The sequence below is a fragment of the Sciurus vulgaris genome, assembly GCF_902686455.1.
Source record: "Sciurus vulgaris genome assembly, chromosome: 17".
In the NCBI taxonomy this organism is placed as follows: Eukaryota; Metazoa; Chordata; class Mammalia; order Rodentia; family Sciuridae; genus Sciurus; species Sciurus vulgaris.
Window position 1 is genome coordinate 10,593,336 of NC_136478.1, and position 25,232 is coordinate 10,618,567.

Here is a 25,232-nt window from a genome sequence, read left to right on the forward strand (position 1 = left end):
CAAAGTCTGCCAGTTGTTTTCATGTTAGACATAATTCCAATAAAATTTAGTAATCCTAAAGAAAGGAAGAAATGAAGACATTCGCAGGCGATTCCTGGTTAAGATGCTAATTTAATATTTTACTAGAACTTGAGCATTCTCAATGAATATTCAAAGACAAGAGAGTAAGATCCTGCTCGTAGACAAAAAGAAAGATCACACTTTGCATATTCTGACCAGATCAAGAGGAAAGATGAGCATAAACCCAGTCATATTTGCAGGATTTTTAAATGATGCTTCATCATTGAGAGCAATATGCTCTGCAGCAATCTCAGGAGCAAATCATAGTCATAAAAACAATAGAATCAAAGTTTTGCAGGGAGCCCCCCTGCAAGTTTTAAATCATTTGCTGTTACTTACAAGAATTCCCAGCTTCCACTCTGCTCCAATTGTGAGTAGATAACAGAAGCAGCATCTTGAGGACGGCTCCAGGGGCAGACCCCATGTTCATATTGACTGAGCTCCCCCAAAAGATCCTGAGTGGTTCCACCAGCGCTTGAGCCCAGCTCTCAGTCCCTCTCTGGGCTCTGACTGGATCTTCGTATCTCCAGGTCTCGCTTTCTGTCTCTCCCTCTCTCTCCTCCCTCCCTCCCTCCCTTCTCTCTTATCTCCCTCCCTCTTTTCTCCTCTCTCTCTCTCTCTCTCTCTCTCTCTCTCTCTCTCTCTCTCTCTCTCTCTCCTCTCTCTGCCTGCCTCCCTCCCTCACACACACAGCCCTGACTCCTCACTGAAAAGCACCCAGCATCTTTTCTAACACGCATCCACACCAACGAAGCCACGCCCACTCCTGGCAGCAGCGGTCCCTGAAATTGGCAGCAGCATCCTTCCTCCCATCCCTCCTGGAACACAGCAGCGCTCAGAGCTCAGCCACGCGCTGCGGGTGATGAAAGCGGACCCAGAGGCCTCCTGCTCGTGGGCCTCCTTGGGGCTTCCTCCCCTCCCCTCTATTCTCCAATAATCCTTAACCCTTTTTTCCCTACTGGCGGTGGGGGTGGAGGAGGAGGCCGGGCGGTGGAGCCTTCTGATTTTCTGGAGGTCTCCTATTTGACAGGTGCCAGCCAACCTACTGAGCTATTCCTGATTATCCGGGAGTGCATCCAGGTAAAAACTGCATTATGTTTCAAAACAAAAGCATAAAATAAGGCAGAAATAACTAAGCAGCCTTGGGAAGTTGTAGCTAAAACTGTCCTCAGGGAAAATACTTGCTTTTGTTTCTCTCTGTTTCTATAAAACTATCCTCTTCGGTTTTGGTGCCAGGAATTTATTATGGAAATTCCTCACATGGGAACAAACACTCCTGCTTGGCAGATATTTCAAATCATCTGGTAATAGTCTACAAGAAATTAACATTTCTTATTTTAGTTAGTGCTTCAGGAATACAAATCTACCAATGAAATGCGCTGGGTAGATTTATTTTGATATGAGCATCTTGCTGTGAATGCACAGTCACACTCACAATCCGATTCTTTAGCAGCAATTCCCAGGAGGCCCCAAATGGCACATGATGGAACAGTGAATAAGGGACACCCCCCCCACACACACACACACCCCAACACTGAACAATGCAAGGATGTAACTCAGGTGGTTTAAAAGAGAGAAGACTAGAGTTGACTTAAGAAGATCAATGACTACAGAGAAATTACTCTTCTCATGGCTATTTCATGAATAGTATTTCTTAAACAGAATATTCAAATATTTAAACAAGGAAGTTAAGATCATATAATAAGGAGCATGGTTCTGATGGTATCAGAAAAGATAAATAATCTCTTTAAAGTAAGCGTCAAGATGTTTCACTGGTACTGTGCTGGATTTTATCAGGATGGGAGTCTTGGAGTCCTTACACCTCTTGGTGATTGCAGATTGGAGCAGACCTAAGTTAGCACCCGCACTTTTGCTAGGGAATGAATCAAAGCCAGGGGGTCCACAGCAACATCCGTAAAAGCTAAGCATATGTGTTTACCTCTGGGCTGCAAAACAAAGCAGAGTGGTGATTTTTGCTTTTCCTGTGTTGCCAATGAGAAAACAAGAACGCAGAACGTAAATGACTTGAAAAGATCACAGCGTGAGTAAGCACTGAAATTGGACTTCATTTTTCTGACTCCAGTTTTACTGGTCTCACCCGAGGACTTGTCCTGAGATCTGAGTTCAGGTGTTCTCCACCTCCCTGCCTCCAGTTAGGGGCAGCGAAAACCTGAGGCCTAGAAGAACAACAGAAGAGAAGAGAAGCAGTGCTTATGGGTTTGCTCTGCATTCCGAGACCTACATTCCTGAGTTAACTCTTTCAATCGTACTGTGTGAAGTGGACACAAGTTACATAATTGTTGAATAGGGCTAAATTTATTGAACACATACTCTCTGCCACCTGTTGTCTAATTATTCTAGCCATCCTTTGAGGAAAATATCATTGTGCCTACAGATCAGACCAAGAAACTAGACCTCCATGAAATTGAGCAGTACAGCCAGTGTGCCATCATGGGTAGAAGAGGAACCTGCACTTGGCTTTCTGGTCTGTAGGTCTGTAGAGTTCTGAAGCTGTTACTCTTTTTTTTTTTTTACAGCCTGCATTTTGATTCACTGTATGTAAATGGGGTACATTGTGTAACTGTTACTCTTAATAACTCCATAGTGAGGAACAGGCTGCTGGGCTTTTCAGAAGAAAAGTGTTGTCTTCCTATTCAAACTGTATTATTCTTCCCAGAGAACCAATGAGAGAACATATTTTGAAAAGATCAGCACATAGAACAAATATGAAAAGATAACCTGAATGTTTCATGACAATCAAAACTTAGGACAAAGTATCAATGATCATAAGGGATCCCAGCAGCCATTAAGAAGGGAATTGTCATATGAGTGATCCGTGGGAAGGGAAGGAGTTAAAAGCTAGCCCTGACTGACAGATCTGCCCCTGCCCCGTGACCACAGAGGGGAGGACAGCTTAGACAGGTAGACAGAAAGACCTAGATATGGATTCCGCTGTCCTTGTTGTTTTAAGTGACTCAATGACACTGGTCATTAGTGACATAACACTGGACCATCTGCTGAGGGCCAGCACTGAGTGGGCCCTCAGTTACTTCCCTGCACTAGATCTCTGCCTAATAACTGCACAGGGTAGTGGCTTCAGCAGACAGGGTCAGAGCCGGTAGCAGTCCCAGGCTTATGCGGGCCCCACCTACCAACTGCCTGCACTGGGGCAAGTTGCTTATCAGCCAGAAACTGGGTGGCCTCCTCTGTGCACCAGGGGTAGGTACAGCACCCATGCTATGACCGAGATGGTGAGCTGTGACACAAAGGTCCCCAGGAGCACCTGATCAGCGTTGCTGTGGTGATCAGGACGGTCAGCCACACCTCACTCTGAACAGACCCCTGGTGAGCAGAGGATTTATGGCTTGTCAGTAGGATGTGACTAAGACCTACCGACCTGTGCTTCATTTCTCCATCCCCACCTGGATGGTGGCCGATGTCAGAAAAAAATAAGGGGGGAAATTAGAAAAGTTAGAGCTCTGATTTTGCACTGCTGATTCAGACTCCTTGATTCACGTCTCACTTTGTATTTTCCACCAAGGAAGAAAAACCACCCCCAGGGAGACTGAGGGTCTGGTGTATGTATTTTCTGGTATGGATCAGGTCTTACCTGAGAAAGTACCGTAACTCATAGCAAAGTTTTGTAATTTGAAACTCAGACTTTCCACATCCCCTTGGTATCATTTACTAGAGAACAATAGGTCCCACCAACATGGTTTGTGGAAAATTCTGCACTGTAGTCTAGATTAGAAAAGGACTATCAGGCATAGTGTGGCACAATGTCACATCAAACCACTAGAAAGATTAAAATGCAACTCCTTTGTTTCCATTATGCATCTAATAATTATTCAACCTATATTTCTATTATAACATGTTTTCCTTTCAAACCCCAGTAATCATTTTTATTTTGTATCCTAAAGTTTGATTTATATTTATATCCCCAAAATGAAATTAATTTTTTGGACATACTATTTTTACTGTCATTTTTGTTATGGTGGTTTTTTAAAAAATGTATACATTAAACTTACCATCTTAATCAGTTTTGGAGTATACAGCTCAGTAGCATTAAGTAAATGTACATTATTATGGGACAGATCTCTAGAAATTTGTCATTCTGTAAAATGGAAAGACTGTACCCGTTAAATACTAACCCTGTCACATAGCAGCCCTTGGCAAACACCTTTCTACTGTTCCTATGATTCTGATTATTTTAGATACTCCACATGAGTGGAATCATAAATATCCTGTCATGACAGGAATACTTCACATAACATAATGTCCTCAAAATTCATACATGTTTACAGCATGTGACAGGAGTTACTTCTTTTTGTGGTCTGCATAATATTCCATTGTATATATGTATTTTCTGTATTCATTCATGTGTCAGTGGATATTTGGTATTTGGGGTACTTCCACCTCTTGGCTATAATGCTGCAATAAGCATGGATGTACAAATGTCTCTGAGATTCTGCCTTCAATTCTTGGGGTAATTACCCAGAAGGACTGCTGGATCATGCAGCAATCTATTTTTAATTTTTAAAGGAATGTTCATATAGGTTTTTATAGCAGCTGCACCACTTTACATTCTCACTAACAGTGAACAAGGATTCCAATTGTTTTTTTTTTTTTTTTTTTTTCTCTTTGCCAGAACTTACTATTTTCTGTTCCTTTGATAGTGGCTGTGCTAATGGGTATAAACTAAGCTGGCATTATGGCCTTTATTTGCCTTTCTCTTATCATTAGTGACACTGAAGCTCTTTTTCGTAAGTTTGCCAGTTGCATCTTCTTTGGAGAACTGTCTATTATTTTGCCCATTTTTAATGGTGCTTTCTCGTTTGTTCTCGAGGTTGGTCGTTGTCTCGCTCTCGAGTGGCAGGAGTTCATGATGCCTCTTCTTCTTGGTTATCCAGTTGTGTTGGTAGGTAGGTGTTCAGAGCAGTGCTCTCTCATCCCTCTTAATTTCTGTGACATTAGTTGCAATGTCCCCTCTTTCATTTCTAATTGCATTCCTTTGAATCTCTTCCCATTTTTTCTCATTTGTCAAAATAGTTTATATTTTTCAACACAACATTTGTTTCATTAGTTTGTTGTCTTTCCTCCTTGTCATTTTCTCTAGCCTCAGTTATTTCCTTTCTTCATCTAGCTTTTGCTTTAGTTTCTTCTTCTCTTTTCAGTTCATTGGGGTGTAAGATTCAGTTGTTAACTTGAATGTTACAGTAGTGTTTACCACTGTCTCTCCCTTCTTAGTCCTACTTCACTGTCTTGCACAAGTTGGGGTATGCAACGTTTATGTTGTCTCTTGTCTCTAGATAGTTTCCAGATTCCCTTGTGAATTCTTCTATAACTCTTTGGTTATTAAAAAGTGAGTTCATTTCCACCTATGTGTGAATTTTTTTGCTTGTTTATTTCTGCTACCTTACATTTCACTGTGATCAGAGAAATTACTCTGCAAGATTTTGGTCTAAAACCTGTTAGGACTTGTTTTGTGGCCTCACTTGGGGTCCATCTTGAACGTTCCATGTGCTCTCGAGGAGACTATGTATTCTGCTCTGGTTGGTTTTGGTTGTGGGTGTGTTTGTTAGGTGTGAGTGCCATGTGGTGGTGTTCTGGTCTTCCTGTTCTCTCACTGAGATTCTACCTAGTTTTGTTCTAACAACAATTGAAGGTTGCCTGGCTCAGTGGCACTTAAGAGGCTGAGGCAGGAATTGGTGTGACCCCAGGAAATCAAGGTCAGCCTGGGAAGGTAGCAAGACCCCTACTCAAAGAATAACTTCACTGAAAGTACAGTATTGAAGTCTCCCATTATTGTGCAGTTTGTCTTTTTCTCCCTGTAGTTACATCCACGTCTGCTTCATGGAGGGAGCTCTAACATTAAGTACATAAATTCTTAGGTATTGCAACTTTCAGGTGAATGGACCCTTTTGTCATTTCCTTTGTCTCTGATGACAATTTTTCTTATAGTTTACTCTGTTTGATGTAAGTACAGTCCCCTCTGCTCTCTTAGGTTCCTGTTCATGAAATGCATTTTTCTATCCTTTCACTTGCAAGTGATGCAGGTCCTTGGGTCTAAATAAAGTGCGTATTTTGTGGTGGGGATCTTATGAGGAGATCAGTGATTTTCTAAGGGGAGGAAGTAAGAAAGAGGTCCTTCTCTTTGCCACGTTAGGACACAGCTGGAATATGGTCATCTGCGAGCCAGAAAAGGGATCTTATGAAGACTCAAATATGCTGGCACCTTGATCTTGTTATTTCCTAGTCCCTCGAACTGTAAGAAGTAAACACCTATTGTTTAAAATAAATAGAGTGCATTGCAGACAACATATGATTTGATCTTGTTTTATTTTGTTTTGATTTTTTTTTTCATTCAACCAGTCTATGTTTTTTAATTGGGGACAATTTAATCCAGTTACATCTAAAGAAATTACTGATAGGGAATAACTCACTGTTCCCATGATGTTCATAGTTCCCTATATGTCTGAAGCTTTTCCAGCCCTCCCTGCCTCTCTTGCTGCCTTCTTTTATGTTTCATTGACTTGATTTTTTTCTCGTGCTATGTTTTGATATCCTTCTCAGTCCCCTTTGTATACATTGTATAGATATTTTTCATTGGGATTACAGAAAACATCTGAAAGTTATGAAAATCTGTTTTTAAACTGATCACAACTTACCTTCAATGACATGTAAAAATTTACTCATTTACATCTCTGCCTCCCTCAGTTTAGAGGTGATGCAAATTACCTCTTTAGGTTGTGTGTCTATTAACCTATTTGTTTTTATGCTTCTGTGTCTGATACTACAGGATTCTATTTGGCTATATCTTTACCCTTACTGTGGTGTTTTATGTTTTTGTATGGTTTCATGTTATGATTTATCATCCATTTACATCAACTTGAAGGCCTCCTTGAAGCATTTCTTAAAAGACAAGTCCAGTGGTGATCAATTCCCTTAGTTGTTGTTTATCTGGGGAAGTCTTCACTTCACCTTCATTTTTGAAAGATAGTTTAGCTGGATATCGTAGTCTTGGTGGTCAGTTTTCATCTTTCAGCACTTTGTTTGTATCACTCTATTCCCTTCTAACCTGCAAAGTTTCTGTTGGTCATCTCATAGGAGTTCCTTACATATTTGTTATTTTTCTCTTGCTGCTTTCAAAATTACTCCTGTGGCTTTTGATTGTTTGATTATGATACACCTTTGATAGTGTTTCCTTAGGTTGTACTAGTTGAAGTTCTTTGAGTTTCTTGTGTGCCCATTGCTTACCTCGGATTTGAGGTATTTTTTTGGCCCTTCTCTCTGTAAATAGACTTTCAGTCCTTTCTTTCTTTTCTTTCTGGAACTCCCATAATGTACATGTTGTTCTGCTTGACAGTGTTCCATATGTTCCTTCAACTATCTTTACTTTTCTTCATTCTCTTTTTCTTTCTTTCTTTTTAGCCCTCTGACCTGATAATTTTGAATATACCATCTTCAAGTTCACTGATTCTTTCTTCTACCTGGTCAAGTCTGATGTTCCCTATAGTGAATTTTCTAATTCAGTTTTCATATTCTTCAACTTCAGAACTTCTGTTCATTTCTTTGCAGTTTCTCTTTATTGATACTCTCATCGGTTCATCTGTTCATTTCCTGATTTCATTTTGTTGTCTGTACTATTTTAATTCACTGAGCATCCTTATGAGGTTTGAATTATTTGTCTGGTAACTCATATATTGTCATTTCTTTAGGGTTGGTTCTGGAGAGTTAATGTGTTCCTTCAATTTGGACATGTTCCATATTTCTTTGTATGCATTATCTTCTATTGAGACTTAAATATTTGACAATGAACCACCTCTCCCAGTCTTTGAAATTTGATTTTATACAAAGTAGACCTTAACGTGTCAGCTGGGCTCATATTCTGAAGACCTATTAAAGCTTTTCTGGTAGTGCCTCCTTTCTGGGCTTGTATATATCACCTCATTGAAGAAGTTTGCCAGTTTCTACTTGGGAGTTCCCCCTGGTGTCTGCATGGAGTACTGCATGGAGAAACTGCCACTCTGGTAAACTGATCTCCTCTGTGATCATGAGCTCTAACCTGGCAGTGGTTGTATTCAGTGGCAGTACTTAGATTCAGGAAAGACAGAAACCAATCTCTCAGGCAGTCAGCCCTATGAAGAGACAGAATGGTGAACATACATTTCATTTTCCTTTTTACCTCCCCAGAGAAAAGTTGAAAATTGATATTTCTCTCCTGATCACAATGCACTGAACTTGGAGTAGGGCTTTGGTGAATGAGTAGCATGATTTTCCTACCAGCCTTCCATTCAGCTGGTTTCACAGTGGCCTGGGGTGCAGAAACTTCTTAGCTGGTTTTTAGAGTTCACACCAAAATGATTGGGCATGTACTATTTTGTTGAGTTGATATCTCTGTGGAAGCAGGAGGGTCTGAGGCTTTCTATTCTGTCTTCTCGCTGATGTCAGTTTTCAAAATTGATAGCTTTTATAACTAAAATATAGCACAGGCAACAAAATTTTTGCCAGAATCCCTCTCACCTAATATTTCTACTAAATATAAACAATGTTTTCTAGGCTATAATCAGCAAATATACAAAAATAGTAGTTGTTGCCATTCTAGGGTTTAATTAACCTTTTATAGGCTTAATATTTTATTAAAGGTATTCGTCACATTTTTAATTAAGAGACTTGTTCTGTAACACAAATGCATTTTTCATTGGCAATTTTTTATTGCCCAAAGTGCTACTGTTTTTCTACTCTTTTAATCAGTACGTTAAATAGTACAAATGAAGACCTTAATAATAACATATATACTGAGCTTTACAACTTTACAAATACCTAAAGCTCTAGAAGTATACATTTCCTATTAACATCTCACCTGACATAACCCTTCCATGATAATTTCCACTTAATTGGCAAATTGAGATAAAAATTATAGGCAACATTGGGTGCTTTCTTCAGAAACAAAATAATAATAACAGAAATCCATGTTTCTTATGTTGTATTGCAACAATAAAACAAGAATTTTGGAATTCTTGCTTAATGAAATTAGACATATGTAATATGTACACTTACTATACATAGGCACATATTGTGTGCATAAACAATTTGCAAAATTCAACAATATTTGAAATATTCAGATTTTAATAGATTGTAGGGTATTTAGGTTTTAGATATCATTCTGATTTAAGTATTTTAAATTAGATAGTGAATGTGTTTCTGATGACATTTGAAATTCATCACTTTTACATAACCTTAATTTTTAAAGTTTTAGATTTGCTGAAAATTTACAAAGATAGTAAAGAAAGTTCCTTTTTAGCCTCACACCCAGTTTCTCTTGTTATTAACATTTTATAATAATTTGCTGTTTGCTATGACTAATGAACCAGTATTGGTATATTATCATTGACTAAAGTTCATACCATATTCAGATACCCTTCATTTTTACCTAGTGTAGATTTTCTGCTCTGGGATACCATTCAGGTATTCACATTACATTCATATCTCCTTAGAATTACCTTGACTATGACAATTTCTCAACTTCTTTTATTTTGGATTATTTTGACACTTTAAAGATACACTGGTAAGTTATTTCCCTAATGGAAGTTGTTGTTTTTCTTATGATTAGATGGAGATTAGGAGTTTCATGGAGGAGAATGTGGCTTTCTACCACATCATATCAAGGGTACATACTTAATAACATGACTTACCGAGGATGATGTTGACCTTGATCAGTTGATGGAAGTAGTGTTTGTCAGCTTTTCCACTGCAAAGTTCTTTTTTCTTCCTTTCTTACCTCCTCTTTGAAAGGAAGTCACTTTGCCAAGTCCACTCTTAAAGAATGGGAAATTATACTCTGCCTATTTGAGAGTGCATATAATTATATAAATCATATGGAACTTCTGCATGGCAGATTTGTGTATTCTCAAATATATATCAGATAATATGGACTAACAGATTTTTATTTTATCTATTGATTTATATTCCAATATTCCTATATTTTGTATAACAATAAATATACTATTAATGAGTTTTCCCATTATGAAAAGCTTATTATTTCCCATATCTTTGCATGTCTACTAATCTTTGGACACCACACAACTGCACAAATTTTACTTGTTGGTTGTTGTACATTCTTATGTAGCTCTAAATCTTCTTGAGTTTTGTTTTGGGGATGAAGTTAAGTACATGGAAATAATTTGATCCATTCAAGTCTTACTTTCCTGATTTTGTTAGGTGGCTATAGAGTAGTTCTTAATTTAGAGTTAATTATTACCCACTACTGAGACAAGACTGTCCTTAGTGGTCCATCCAATGCCCTGTGAATTATGAGTTTTCTTGCCTGACTGTTAAGCATAAGCAACATTCCCAGCCCTGAGTGACAAATGCCTATAATAGTTTTTAATATTTGCTCCCGCTCCCAGATAGTGTCTTCATTCATGTGGGCCGATTAGTATTCCTCTGAGCACTCAACAGGAATCCTCCACAAGTGCCCATGGTTCTCTGTACACTTCCCTTCACTGTAGCACTTTATCTATGAATTATAAGTAACTTTGTCTTTCCAAACTCATAGTTGGATTTCCTCAACTCAGGGAACCTACCAACTCAGTGTGGGTTCCCTTTCTTCCACTATGGCCTGGAAACTTTCTACAAGCAGTAAACTAAGACAGTCACAGTGATTGCCTTGATTCTCACCTTTCAGGGATCAGTGTCCCTTGTCACTTCATATCTGGTATCTTAAAACCCATTATTTGAGGTCAGGTGCAGTGGTACACACAATCTCAATGGCTCAGGAGACCAAGACAGATGTAAGTTCAAGGTCAGCCTCAGCAGCACAGCAAAACCTTCAGTGACTTAGTGAGATCCTATCTCAAAACAAAAAGGACTGGGAATACAACTCAGTGGTAAAGCATGTCTGGGTTCAACCCCCAGTACCAAAAATGTCCACATAATTTTATGTATTATTCCTGTTTATTTTGACTGTTTCAATTAAGAAGCTAAATCTGACACCCGTTTCTCTATATTGAGTGGAGAGCTTTTTAATAGTGGTGTTACGTCTGTTATCCATGAAAACTATTAGAATCTTTGTTCTAAACTATGTTCTTGAACAAAACTTAGTTTTTCTATGAAGAATTGAGTGATATAACAGAGAAATGGTGTTTAAAAAATCCCTGTCCTAAAATATTTTCATGCATGTTTCTTCAAGGTAACCACTACACAAATGCTCTCATCTCTAATATCATAAGGTATCCTGATACTAATATTCAGTGATAGATAAATTACCTTATAGTGTTACTATTTTTGACTTAGACAAGTCCAGCTCTAAAAATCAAGGGTAAGTTTATGTATAACAAAAGTTTCATAGATTTAGGGTGAAGTTTCATGTACAATAAAATAAATCCTTAATCAATTTCACACAATGAAGTTGAAGATGCCATCAAAAGCCTACCAATCAAGAAAAGTCAAGGACCAGATGGATTCTCAGTTGAGTTCTACAAGACCTTCAAAGAAGATTTAACACCAATATTCCTCAAATTATTCCATGAAATAGAAAAGGAGGGAAGCCTTCCAAACTCATTCTATGAGGCTAATATTACCCTGATACCAAAACCAGACAAAGACATATCAAGGAAAGAAAACTTCAGATCAATATCCCTGATGAACATAGATGCAAAAATTCTCAATGAAATTCTGGCAAATCACATACAAAAACATATTTATAAGATAGTGCATCACAGTCATGTGGGGTCCATCCCAGGGATGAAAGTTTGGTTCAACATATAGAAATCAATGTAATTCATCACATTAATAGACTTAAAGATAAGAATCAGATGATCATCTCAATAGATGCAGAAAAAGCATTTGACAAAATACAACACCCCTTCATGTTCAAAACACTGGAAAAACTAGGGATAGTAGGAATATACCTTAACATTGTAAAAGTCATATATGTTAAATCCAAGGCCAACATGATTTTAAAGGAAGAAAAATTTAAAGCATTCTCTCTAAAAACTGGAACAAGACAAGGATGCCCTCTTTTACCACTTCTATTCAACATCATCCTTGAAACTCTAGCCAGAGAAGTTAGAGAGGAAAAGGAAATTAAAGGGATATGAAGAGAAAAAGAGAAACTCAAACTATCACTATTTGCCAATGACATGATTCTATATTTAGAAGATCCAAAAAATTTTCACAAAAAAACTTCTAGAACTAATAAGTGAATTCAGCAAAGTAGCAGGATATAAAATCAACAACCATAAATCAAACATGTTCCTGTACATCAGTGATGAATCTACTGAAAGAGAAATTAGGAAAACTATCCCATCCACAATAACCTCGAAAAATAAAATACTTGGGAATCAATCTCACAAAAGAGGTGAAAGACCTCTACAATGAGAACTACAGAACACTAAAGAAAGAAATTAAAGAAAACCTTAGAAGATGGAAAGATTTCCCATGTTCTTGGATAGGTAGAATTAATATTGTCAAAATGGCCATACTACCAAAAGTGCTATACAGATTCAATGCAATTCCAATTAAAATCCCAATGATGTACCTTACAGAAATAGAGCAAACAATCATGAAATTCATCTGGAAGAATAAGAAACCCAGAATAGCTAAAGCAATCCTTAGCAAGAAGAATGAAGCAGGAGGCATGACAATACCAGACCTTCAACTATACTACAGAGCAATGGTAACAAATATGGCATAGTATTGGCACCAAAATAGACATGTAGAACAACAGTAGAAAATAGAAGACACAGAGACAAACCCCATAAATATAGTTATCTCATACTAGACAAAGATGCCAAAAACATACATTGGAGAAAAGATAGCCTCTTCAACAAATGGTGCTAGGAAAGTTGAAAATTCATATATAACAAAATGAAATTAAACTCCTATCTCTCACCCAGTGTGAAACTCAGTTCAAAGTGGATCAAAGAGTTAGGCACTGGAACAGAGACTCAGTGCCTAACAGAAGAAAAAGTAGACCCAAATCTTCACCATGTCAGCTTAGGATTCAACTTCCCTAATAAGATTCCTAAAGCACAAGAAGTAAAATCAATCAATAAATGGGATGGATTCAAACTTAAAATTTTCCTCTCAGCAAAAGAAACAATCAATAATATGAAGAGAGGGCTTACAGAATGGGAGAATATCTTTACCCCATGCACCTCAGATAGAGCATTAATCTCCAGGATATATAAAGAACTCAAAAAAACTTAACACTAAAAAAACAAATAACCCAATCAGTAAATGGGCTGAGGAACTGAACAGACACTTCACAGAAGAAAATATACACTCAACAGATATATGAAAATATGTTCAACATCTTTAGAAATTGAGAAATTCAAATCAAAACTACTCTAAGATTTCATTTCACCCAGTCAGAATGGCAATTATCAAGAATTCAAATAACAATAAATATCAGCAAGGATGTAGAGAAAAAGGTACTCTCATACATTGCTGGTGGGACTGCAAATTGGTGCAACCTTAATGAAGAGTGCTATGAAAATTCCTCAGAAAACTTGAAATGGAACCACCATTTGACCCAAGTATCCCACTCCTTGGCCTATACCCAAAGGACTTAAAATCAGCATACTGCAGTAATGCAGCCACATCAATGTTTATAGCAGTTCAATTCACAATAGCTAAATTATGAAACCAACCTAGTTGTCCTTCAATAAATGAATGAATAAAGAAAATGTGGTATATATACAGGATGGAATATTACTCAGTCTTAAGAATGGAATGATGGCATTTGCCAGTAAATGGATGGAGGTGGAGAATATTATGCTAAGTGAAATAAGTTAATCCCACAAAACCAAAGCCTGAATGTTTTCTCTGATTTGTGGATGCTTATTCACAATAAGGGGCAGGGGGAGCTAGGGAAGAATAGAGTTACTTTGGATTAGGCAGAGGGGAGTGAAGGGAGGGGAGAGGGAAGGGGAGTAGGAAGGATAGGAAAATTAATCAGACATTATTACCCTATGGGTATGTATAACAACACAGCTGGTGTGATTCTACATCATGCACAACCAGAAGAATGAGAAGTCATACTCCATTTATGTATGATCTGTCCATGTGCATTCTACCGTCATGTATAGTTAATTAGAACAAAAAATGAATTTTAAAAAATTATTTAAAACATATTTAGCATAAATCAAAGCTCTTAACTCCTTATGCTTGAAATTCAAGTATACTACATAGCTCATTAGCATTGTCTTAGGTCACCCTCATCTGATCATCATGAATTTGAGCCATTTTCCTAGGAACTGATCATGATGTTTGGATCAGGGGAAAGACTACCTGATTCTAGAGGGTTGGATATAAGAGACACATAAAAAGGGGAATAAAGGAAGAGGACTGTGCAACAAAGGTTGGTAAGGGGGTCACAGATGGGTTTTCCTCCCGTATATTTCTGAGTCAGTGCAAACCTAAGACTACAACATTGAGTTTCTCTTCTCTGATAGAAAAAGTTTATCCCAGTAGGAATGCAGTGTTTGAAAATACCATACTTAGATTTGTGATGTCTTTATAGTGAACTGATTTTAAGCATAAGAGAGCAGTTACTTACTGTACAAAACAAAGAATTCAATAGATAAGGACTTTGAAAATTTTTGTATCTACCAGCATTTATGTTTCAGAACTTGAGACTGCTTCATGAAAAGGTTTTCATTTCTCAGAATAATGAAGCAGAAACAGTTTTGGCCTCAGGCAGGTCCAGGGAAATCAAATCCACCCACCACCTAGATCTTCAGATCCACAACACATAGCAAGCATTGTGCCCAGCAGTGACGTGCCTTAAGGGAACAATTCTCCAACTCTCAGGTAGAAAACTACTGTTACAGAAGACTGAAGATGGCTGCGGTTAATCTCCTACAAATAAAATTGGTCATTACTTTTGCAAACACAGTAATGGTGCCATCTTCACAGTAGCAAAAAAAAAAAGGAAGAAGGTAGCCACAGGGCTCACTTGCTTTCTTAAGGAGACAAGCTCATTTTCTGTGTGCTGTCTGAGCAATACTGGGAAGTCAGTCCTATGCGGTAGATGAATGCATGAAGTCGTTTGGACACACTATCCAATATGGTAGCTACTAGCCATGTCAAAAGTAGACACAGTTACTAACCATACTTCAAGTGCTCAATAGTCCATGTCTAATGACTACCATACAGGACAAAGCAGATACTGAGCATCTCCATCAAAGGAGAAAGTGCAAACATTAGATGTTTGCAAAGTGGAAAAAATTGTTTCTAATATGCCAGTATTTCAGTATACAATTTTTCCATGAAAAGTATTTAACAGCAATTTTTCCTTCCAATTTTATTGAAATTGTGTGCATTAAAATTTTAGATAATCAAGTCTCAAAATAAAAGTTCTCACTCTTTTGGAACAAAGAATGAAATCATTTGATTGAAATAACTCTTCTAGACTACTCATCAGTAGTATTTATCACCTCCAAGGTGATAAGCAAAAGTGAAAGATTACATGTGAGTTAACTTGCTAAAAGAATAAACAGTTTTCTAATACAACTTAGTGTACATACTCCCATATTAATTGCAGCATAACATACAATGGCCAAGAGATAGAATCAACCTAAACACCTGTCAAAAGATGAATGGATGAAGAAAATGTAGTATATACATATGATGGAGGACAGTTCAATCTTGAAGAAGGAAATCCTGTCATTTTTGACAACATGGATGAACCAGAGGACATATTAAGAGAAATAAATCAAACACAAAAGATAAACATCACATGATCTCACTTACATGTGAAATCTAAGAGTTGAATTCACAGAAGCAGAGAATAGAATGGTAGATACCAGAGACTGGAGAGATGAGGAGTTGGAGAGATGTTGGTCAAACTCTACAAAATTTCACCTATATAAGAGGAATAAATTTAAGAGATGAGTTACACATCATTGTAACTATAATTAATAATAATGTATTATTTTTTTTCTTTTTTTATTTATTGTAAACAAATGGGATACATGTTGTTTGTGTGTTTGTACGTGGGTTAAAGGCATACCATTTGTATAATCATAAATTTACATATAATAATGTTGTTTGATTTATTCTATTATTTTTTTTCTTCCCCCCCACCCCTCCCACCCTTCTTTTCCCTCTAAACAGTCCTTTCTTCCTCCATTCTTGTCCCCCTCCCTAACTCTAACCCTAACCCTAACCTTAACACTAACTCCCCCCAACCCTCCCCCTTATGTGTCATCATCCACTTATCAGCGAGATCATTCGTCTTTTAATTTTTTGAGATTGGCTTATCTCACTTAGCATGATGGTCTCCAATTTCATCCATTTGCCTGTAAATGCCATAATTTTATCGTTCTTTATGGCAGAGTAATATTCCATTGTATATATATAACACAGTTTCTTTATCCACTCATCAATTGAAGGACATCTAGGTTGGTTCCACAATCTGGCTATTGTGAATTGAGCAGCTATGAACATTGATGTGGCTGTATCTCTGTACTATGCTGATTTTAAGTCCTTTGGGTATAGACAAAGGAGTGGGATAGCTGGGTCAAATGGTGGTTCCATTCCAAGTTTTCTAAGGAATCTCCACACTGCTTTCCAGAGTGGCTGCACTAATTTGCAGCCCCACCAGCAATGTATGAGTGTACCTTTCTCCCCACATCCTCGCCAACACCTGTTGCTGCTCCTATTCTTGATAATCGCCATTCTGATTGGGGTGAGATGGAATCTTAGGGTGGTTTTGATTTGCATTTCTCTTATTACTAGAGATGTTGAACATTTTTTCATATGTTTGTTGATTGCTTGTACATCTTCTTCTGTGAAGTGTCTGTTCATTTCTTTAGCCCATTTGTCGATTGGATTAATTGTATTGTTGGTGTAGAGTTTTTTGAGTTCTTTATAGATTCTGGAGATTAGTGCTCTATCTGAAGTATGATTGGCAAAGATATTCTCCCACTCTGTAGGCTTTTTCTTCAAATTACTGATAGTTTCCTTTGCTGAGAGAAAGTTTTTTAGTTTGAATCTATCCCAGTTATTGATTCTTGCTTTTATTTCTTGTGCTATGGGAGTCCTGTTCAGGAAGTCTGGTCCTAGGCCAACATGTTGAAGATCTGGACCTACTTTTTCTTCTATAATCTGCAGAGTCTCTGGTCTGATTCCAAGGTCCTTAATCCATTTTGAGTTGAGTTTTGTGCATGGTGAGAGATATGGGTTTAGTTTCATTCTGTTGCATATGGATTTCCAATTCTCCCAGCACCATTTGTTGAAGAGGCTATCTTTTCTCCATTGCATATTTTTGGCGCCTTTGTCTAGTATTAGAAAGTTGTATTTATTTGGGTTTGTGTCCGGGTCCTCTATTCTGTGCCATTGATCTACCTGTCTATTTTGGTACCAGTACCATGCCGTCTTTGTTACTATTGTTTTGTAATAAAGTTGAAGATCGAGAATTGCGATACCCCCTGCTTCATTTTTCCTGCGAAGGATTGCTTAGGTTTCTGGGTTTCTTATTCTTCCAGATGAATTTCATAATTGCTTGCTCTCTTTCTGTAAGGTACATCACTGGGATTTTAATTGGAATTGCATTGAATCTGTATAGCACTTTTGGTAGTATGACCATTTTGACAATATTAATTCGGCCTATCCAAGAACATGGGAGATCTTTCCATCTTCTAAGGTTTTCTTTAATTTCTTTCTTTAGTGTTCTGTAGTTCTCATTGTAGAGGTCTTTCAACTCTTTTGTGAGATTGATTCCCAAGTATTTTATTTTTTTCGATGTTATCGTGAATGGGGTAGTTTTCATAATTTCTCTTTCTGAGGATTCATCACTTATGTATAAAAATGCATTGGATTTATGAGCACTGATCTTGTAACCTGCTAATTTACTGAATTCACTTATGAGTTCTAAGAGTTTTCTGGTGGAATTTCCAGGTTCCTCTAAGTATATAATCATATCATCCGCAAATAGGGATAGTTTGAGTTCTTCTTTTCCTATTCGTATTCCTTTAATTTCCTTCGTCTGTCTAATTGCTCTGGCTAGAGTCTCAAGAACAATATTGAATAGAAGTGGTGAAAGAGGGCATCCCTGCCTTGTTCCAGTTTTTAGGGGGAATGCTTTCAGTTTTTCACCATTTAGAATGATATTAGCCATGGGCTTACATAGATGGCCTTTACAATGTTAAGGAATGTTCCCACTATCCCTATTTTTTCTAGTGTTTTGAGCATGAAGGAATGCTGTATTTTTTTTATTGTAAACAAATGGGATACATGTTGTTTCTCTGTTTGTACATGGCGTAAAGGCATACCATTTGTGTAATCATAAATTTACATAGAGTAATGTTGTTTGATTCATTCTGTTATTTTTTCCCTTCCCCCCACCCCTCCCACCCTTTACCCTCTATACAGTAGTTCCTTCCTCCATACTTGCCCCCCTCCCTAACCCTAACTCTAACCCTAACACTAACCCTTCTCTCCCCCCCATTATGTGTCATCCTCCACTTATTAGTGATATCATTCGTCCTTTGGCTTTTTGAGATTGGCTTATCTCACTTAGCATGATATTCTCCAATTTCATCCATTTGCCTGCAAATGCCATCATTTTATCATTCTTTATGGCTGAGTAATATTCCATTGTATATATATACCACAGTCTCTTTATCCACTCATCAATTGAAGGGCATCTAGGTTGGTTCCACAGTCTGGTATTGTGAATTGAGCAGCTATGAACATTGATGTGGCTGTATCTCTGTAGTATGCTGATTTTAAGTCCTTTGGGTATAGGCCAAGGAGTGGGATAGCTGGGTCAAATGGAGGGTCCATTCCAAGTTTTCTAAGGAATCTCCACACTGCTTTCCAGAGTGGCTGCACTAATTTGCAGTCCCACCAGCAATGTATCAGTGTACCTTTCTCCCCACATCCTCGCCAACACCTGTTGCTGCTCCTATTCTTGATAATCGCCATTCTGATTGGGGTGAGATGGAATCTTAGGGTGGTTTTGATTTGCATTTCTCTTATTACTAGAGATGTTGAGCATTTTTCCATATGTTTGTTGATTGCTTGTAGATCTTCTTCTGTGAAGTGTCTATTCATTTCCTTAGCCCATTTGTTGACTGGATTATTTGAATTCTTAGAGTAGAGTTTTTTGAGTTCTTTATAGATTCTGGAGATTAGTGCTCTATCTGAAGTATGATTGGCAAAGATATTCTCCCACTCTGTAGGCTCTTTCTTCGCATTGCTGATAGTTTCCTTTGCTGAGAGAAAGCTTTTTAGTTTGAATCTATCCCAGTGGTTGATTCTAGCTTTTATTTCTTGTGCTATGGGAGTCCTGTTAAGGAAGTCTGGTCCTAGACCAACAAGGTGAAGATTTGGACCTACTTTTTCTTCTATAATCTGCAGGGTCTCTGGTCTGATTCCGAGGTCCTTAATCCATTTTGAGTTTAATTTCGTGCATGGTGAGAGATATGGGTTGAGTTTCATTCTGTTGCATATGGATTTCCAATTCTCCCAGCACCATTTGTTGAAGAGGCGATCTTTTCTCCATTGCATATTTTTGGCACCTTTGTCTAGTATGAGAAAATTGTATTTATTTGGGTTTGTGTCCGTGTCCTCTATTCTGTACCATTGATCTACCTTTCTATTTTGGTACCAATACCATGCCGTTTTTGTTACTATTGCTTTGTAGTAGAGTTGAAGATCTGGTATTGCAATACCAGATCTGTTTCACTCTCCCTGCTAAGGATTGCTTTAGCTATTCTGGGTTTCTTATTCTTCCAGATGAATTTCATAATTGCTTGCTCTATTTCTGTGAGGTACGTCATTGCGATTTTAATTGGAATTGCATTGAATTTGTATAGCACTTTAGGTAGTATGGCCATTTTGACAATATTAATTCTTCCTATCCAAGAACATGGAAGATCTTTCCATCTTCTAAGGTGTTCTTTAATTTCTTTCTTTAGTGTTGTATAGTTCTCATTGTAGAGGTCTTTCACCTCTTTTGTGAGATTGATTCCCAAGTATTTTATTTTTTTCGAGGCTATTTTGAATGGGGTAGTTTTCCTAATTTCTCTTTCTGAAGATTCATCACTTATGTATAAAAATGTGTTGGATTTATGGGCATTGATCTTGTAACCGGCTACTTTACTGAATTCACTTATGAGTTCTAAGAGTTTTCTGGTGGAATTTCCAGGTTCCTCTAAATATATAATCATGTCATCAGCGAACAGGGATAGTTTGAGTTCTTCTTTTCCAATTCGTATCCCTTTAATTTCTTTGGTTTGTCTAATTGCTCTGGCCAGAGTCTCAAGAACGATGTTGAATAGAAGTGGTGAAAGAGGGCATCCCTGCCTTGTTCCAGTTTTTAGGGGGAGTGCTTTCAGTTTTTCACCATTTAGAATGATATTAGCCATGGGCTTAGCATAAATGGCCTTTACAATGTTAAGGAATGTTCCCACTATCCCTATTTTTTCTAGTGTTTTGAGCATGAAGGGGTGCTGTATTTTATCAAATGCTTTTTCTGCATCTATTGAAATAATCATGTGATTCTTGACTTTAAGTCTATTAATATGGTGAATTACGTTTATTGATTTCCTGATGTTGAACCAACCTTGCATCCCTGGGATGAAACCCACTTGATCATGGTGCACTATCTTTTTAATATGTTTTTGTATGCGATTTGCTAAAATTTTGTTGAGAATTTTTGCGTCGATGTTCATTAAGGATATTGGTCTGAAATTTTCTTTCCTTGATGAGTCTCTGTCTGGTTTAGGTATCAGTGTGATATTGGCTTCATAGAATGAGTTTGGGAGGGTTCCCTCCTCTTCTATTTTATGGAATACTTTGAGAAGTATTGGAATGAGCTCTTCTTTAAAGGTTTTGTAGAACTCGGCTGAGAACCCATCTGGTCCCGGACTTTTCTATGTTGGTAGGCTTTTGATGACTTCTTCTATTTCAGTACTTGAAATTGGTCTATTTAAATTGTGTATGTCCTCCTAGTTCACTTTAGGCAATTCATATGTCTCTAGAAACCTGTTGATGTCTTTGAAATTTTCTATTTTGTTGGAGTATAGATTTTCAAAATAGCTTCTAATTATGTTTTGTATTTCACTCGTGTCTGTTGTGATATTTCCTTGTTCATTCCGAATTTTAGTGATTTGGGTTTTCTCTCGTCTTCTCTTTGTTAGTGTGGCTAAAGGTTTATCAATTTTGTTTATTTTTTCCAAGAACCAACTATTTATTTTGTCAATTTTTTGTATTGTTTCTTTTGTTTCAATTTCATTGATTTCAGCTCTAAGTTTAACTATTTCCTGTCTTCTACTACTTTTGGTGCTGTTCTCTTCTTCTTTTTCTAGGGCTTTGAGCTGTAGTGTTAGGTTGTTTATTTGTTGATTTTTACTTCTTTTATTAAATGCGCTCCATGAAATAAATTTCCCTCTAAGTACTGCTTTCATAGTGTCCCAGAGAATTGATATGATGTTTCTTTGTTCTCATTTACCTCTAAGAATTTTTTAATTTCCTTCCTAATATCTTCTGTTATCCATTCATCATATAATAGCATATTGTTTAATCTCCAGATGTTGGAGTAGTTTCTGTGTTTTACTCTTTCATTTATTTCTAACTTCAATCCATTATGATCTGATAGAATACATGGTAGTGTCTCTATCTTCTTGTATTTGCTAACATTAGCTTTGTGGCATAATATATGGTCTATTTTAGAGAAGGATCCATGTGCTGCTGAGAAGAAAGTGTATTCGCTCTTGGTTGGATGGTATATTCTATAAATGTCCGTTAAGTCTAAATTATTGATTGTGTTATTGAGATCTATGGTTTCTTTGTTCAATTTTTGTTTGGAAGATCTGTCCAGTGGTGAGAGAGGTGTGTTAAAATCACCTAGTATTATTGTGTTGTGGTCTATTTGGTTTCTCAAATCGAGAACGATTTGTTTGACATACATGGATGAGCCACTGTTTGGGGCATAGATGTTTATGATTGTTATATCTTGCTGATTTATGCTTCCCTTAAGCAGTATGAAATGTCCTTCTTTATCCCTTCTGACTAACTTTGGCTTGAAGTCCACATTATCGGAAATGAGGATGGATACTCCAGCTTTTTTGCTGAGTCCATGTGCATGGTATGTTTTTCCCCATCCTTTCACCTTTAGTCTATGGGTATCTTTTTCTATGAGGTGAGTCTCTTGCAGGCAACATATTGTTGGATCTTTCTTTTTAATCCAATCTGCCAGTCTATGTCTTTTGATTGATGAATTCAGGCCATTAACATTCAGGGTTATTATTGAGATATGATTTGGTTTCCCGGTCATTTGGTTCATTTTTAAAATTTTGTTTATTTATTTGATTGACACAACTTGTTTCCTCCTTTATTTGACAATTCCTTTAGGATAATTCCTCCCTTTGCTGATTTGCTTCTTTGTTTTTCATCTCTTCCTCATGGAATATTTTGCTGAGAATGTTCTGTAATGCTGGCTTTCTTTTTGTAAATTCTTTTAGCTTTTGTTTATCATGGAAGGATTTTATTTCATCGTCAAATTTGAAGGTAAGTTTTGCTGGGTATAAGATTCTTGGTTGGCATCCATTTTCTTTCAGGGCTTGAAAAATATTGTTCCAGGCCCTTCTAGCTTTTAGGGTCTGGATTGAAAAATCTGCTGATATGCATATTGGTTTCCCCCTGAATGTAATTTGGTTCTTTTCTCTCACAGCCTTTAAAATTCTGTCTTTATTTTGTATGTTAGGTATTTTCATTATAATGTGCCTTGGTGTGGGTCTGTTGTAATTTTGTGTATTTGGAGTCCTATAAGCCTCTTGAACTTGATTTTCCATTTCATTCTTCAGATTTGGGAAATTTTCTGATATTATTTCATTGAATAAATTGTTCATTCCTTTGGCTTGTTTCTCTACGCCTTCCTCAATCCCAATAATTCTTAAATTTGGCCTTTTCATGATATCCCATAGTTCTTGTAGATTCTGTTCATGATTTCTTACCATCTTCTCTGTTTGTTCAACTTCGTTTTCGAGGTTAAATATTTTATCTTCAATGTCTGAGGTTCTGTCTTCCAGGTGTTCTATCCTATTGGATATGCTTTCTATGGAGTTCTTAATTTGGTTTATTGTTTCCTTCATGTCAAGGATTTCTGTTTGGTTTTTTTTTCAATATCTCTAACTCTTTATTGAAGTGATCTTTTGCTTCCTGTATTTGCTCTTTTAACTGTCGATTGGTGCGATCGTTCAATGATTGCATTTGCTCTTTCATCTCATAGTTTGCTTCTCTGATCATTTTAATTATGTACATTCTGAACTCCTTTTCTGTCATTTCTTCTGCCATGCTGTCATTGGGTTTTATTGATGTAACATCTAGATTTGTTTGCAGCATTTTCTTTCCTTGTTTTCTCATATTGTTCAGGTATCAGTGGACCACTGAGATATTGCAGATTTCCTCTATTGACTTACAATGTTCCTGAAGATTTCTATATATATCCCCCCTTAGCCTTCAGTAGGCTGAAGTCTTGGAGGAAGTTGATAATGCGGTGCTCCACAAGGAAGCTGCCTCTCTAGGAGTGGTGGCCTTCAGGTGGGGTATAATCCCTGCTAGTGGGCAGAGGTGCCTCCACTTGTTGACCAATGGTCATCCAAAGGGGACCTAGGCTGTGGGCTGAGGCAAGGCCTGTTTGGGCCTGAGTCTCTGGTTTTACCGTCCTTGTGGGGAAACCTCACCCAGCAGGGAAGACTCACCGGGTGGGGAGGTCTCGCTGGTCAGTTCCCTCCTAGAGGTTCCCCTCAATTTACAGCTACCGCCTGGGCTGGGCTGCCTTCCTCTGCAAAGTTCCCAGGGCCCGGCCCTACCTCCTGGGCCTGGGAGCCTCACCCTTCACAGATGAATCTCCTTAGCCTGCCCCTCCTCAGAGAATCTGCCCGCAGGCCTGGAACCTTCACTCCACCCTAAGCCTGTCTCTGTGCGGCTCTTCCACCCAGAAGCCTCCTAGATCCTGGGACTCTGCTCTGCACCTAATCGCCTGGCTATGCGGCCCCTCCTCTGAGCAGCCACCTGGGGCCTGTACAATCGCTCTGAGTCCCAGAGACCCGCCGCACGCCTCTTCCTCCAGACAGCCGCCCAGTATTCCGGTGCGGTCACTAGGAGTCCAAGAAACTCACTTCGTGCCTCCTCCTCCCACCAACCACCCGTAGCCCGGGGCAATCAATCACTCCAAGTGGAAGTGACCCTCCCCGTTCCTCCTCCTTCTCCAGATAACCCCCAGGGTGTTCAGGAGCAGTTGCTCTGAGTGGCTCTGAATCCACGTGACCCGCTGCACGGGTCCTCTGGGCAACCGCCCGGAGCTCTGGTGCGGCCACTCAAGACCAAGTGACCCACCACGCTTCTCCTCCAGGCAGCCCCCCTGTGTTCAGGAGCTGTCACTTTAAGTCCAAACAACTCACCACTCGCCTTCTCCTCTGAGCAGCTGCCTGGAGCGCTAATGCAGACACTACGAGTCCACACGACCCGCCGCGCTCCTCCTCCTCCTCCTCCTACTCCTCCGGGCAGGCCTCGGTGCTCAGAAGTGGTCCGAGTCCAAACAGCTCGCCGCGCAGCCCCTCCTCTGGCAACCGCCTGTAGCTCTGGTGCAGTCACTCCGAATCCAAGTGGCCACGCTCCTCCTCCTCCTCCTCAGGGCAGGCCCCGGTGTCCTGAGTCCACACAGCTCTCCTCGCCACTCCTCCCCTGGGCAGCCGCCGGAGCCCCAGTGGTGGCTCCGAGTCCCAGCGCTGTGCCGAGCGGCCTCCTTTACGGCGCTCCCAGTTGTCCGAGTTCACTGCTCCAGCTGGGGGAGGGGCGTCTCGCCAGGAGCTCTACTTCACAAAGTTTCCTGCGTTCCGGAACCACCGTCCCATCTGGGACGCCTTCCCAATGGGTGAGAGTCACCCGGCTGCTTTGAGTTGGTCCCAAGTGTCTCAATATCTCCTCTTTTGAATCCTGAGTCCTGGAGCAACATGAAATGCAGCCACCCTCTAGGCCGCCATCTTGAAACCCCCAGGAATGCTGTATTTTATCAAATGCTTTTTCTACATCTATTGAAATAATCATGTGATTCTTGACTTCAAGTCTATTGATATGGAGAATTACATTTATTGATTTCCGGATGTTGAACCAACCTTGCATCCCTGGGATAAGACCCACTTGATCGTGGTGCA

At 38.6% G+C, this 25,232-nt stretch overlaps 1 protein-coding gene across 1 annotated transcript in view; it reads right to left on the reverse strand.

Annotated features, from left to right (window-relative positions):
- CNTNAP4 (contactin associated protein family member 4) overlaps window positions 1-615 on the reverse strand; it is a 246,845-nt gene extending 246,230 nt beyond the window's left edge. The window contains exon 1 of the mRNA XM_079118280.1: window positions 400-615. Coding sequence (XP_078974406.1) covers window positions 400-490 — 91 coding nt within the window. The 5' untranslated portion in view covers window positions 491-615. The remainder of the gene's footprint in view (window positions 1-399) is intronic.
- Between the last annotated feature and the right edge of the window lie 24,617 nt (window positions 616-25,232).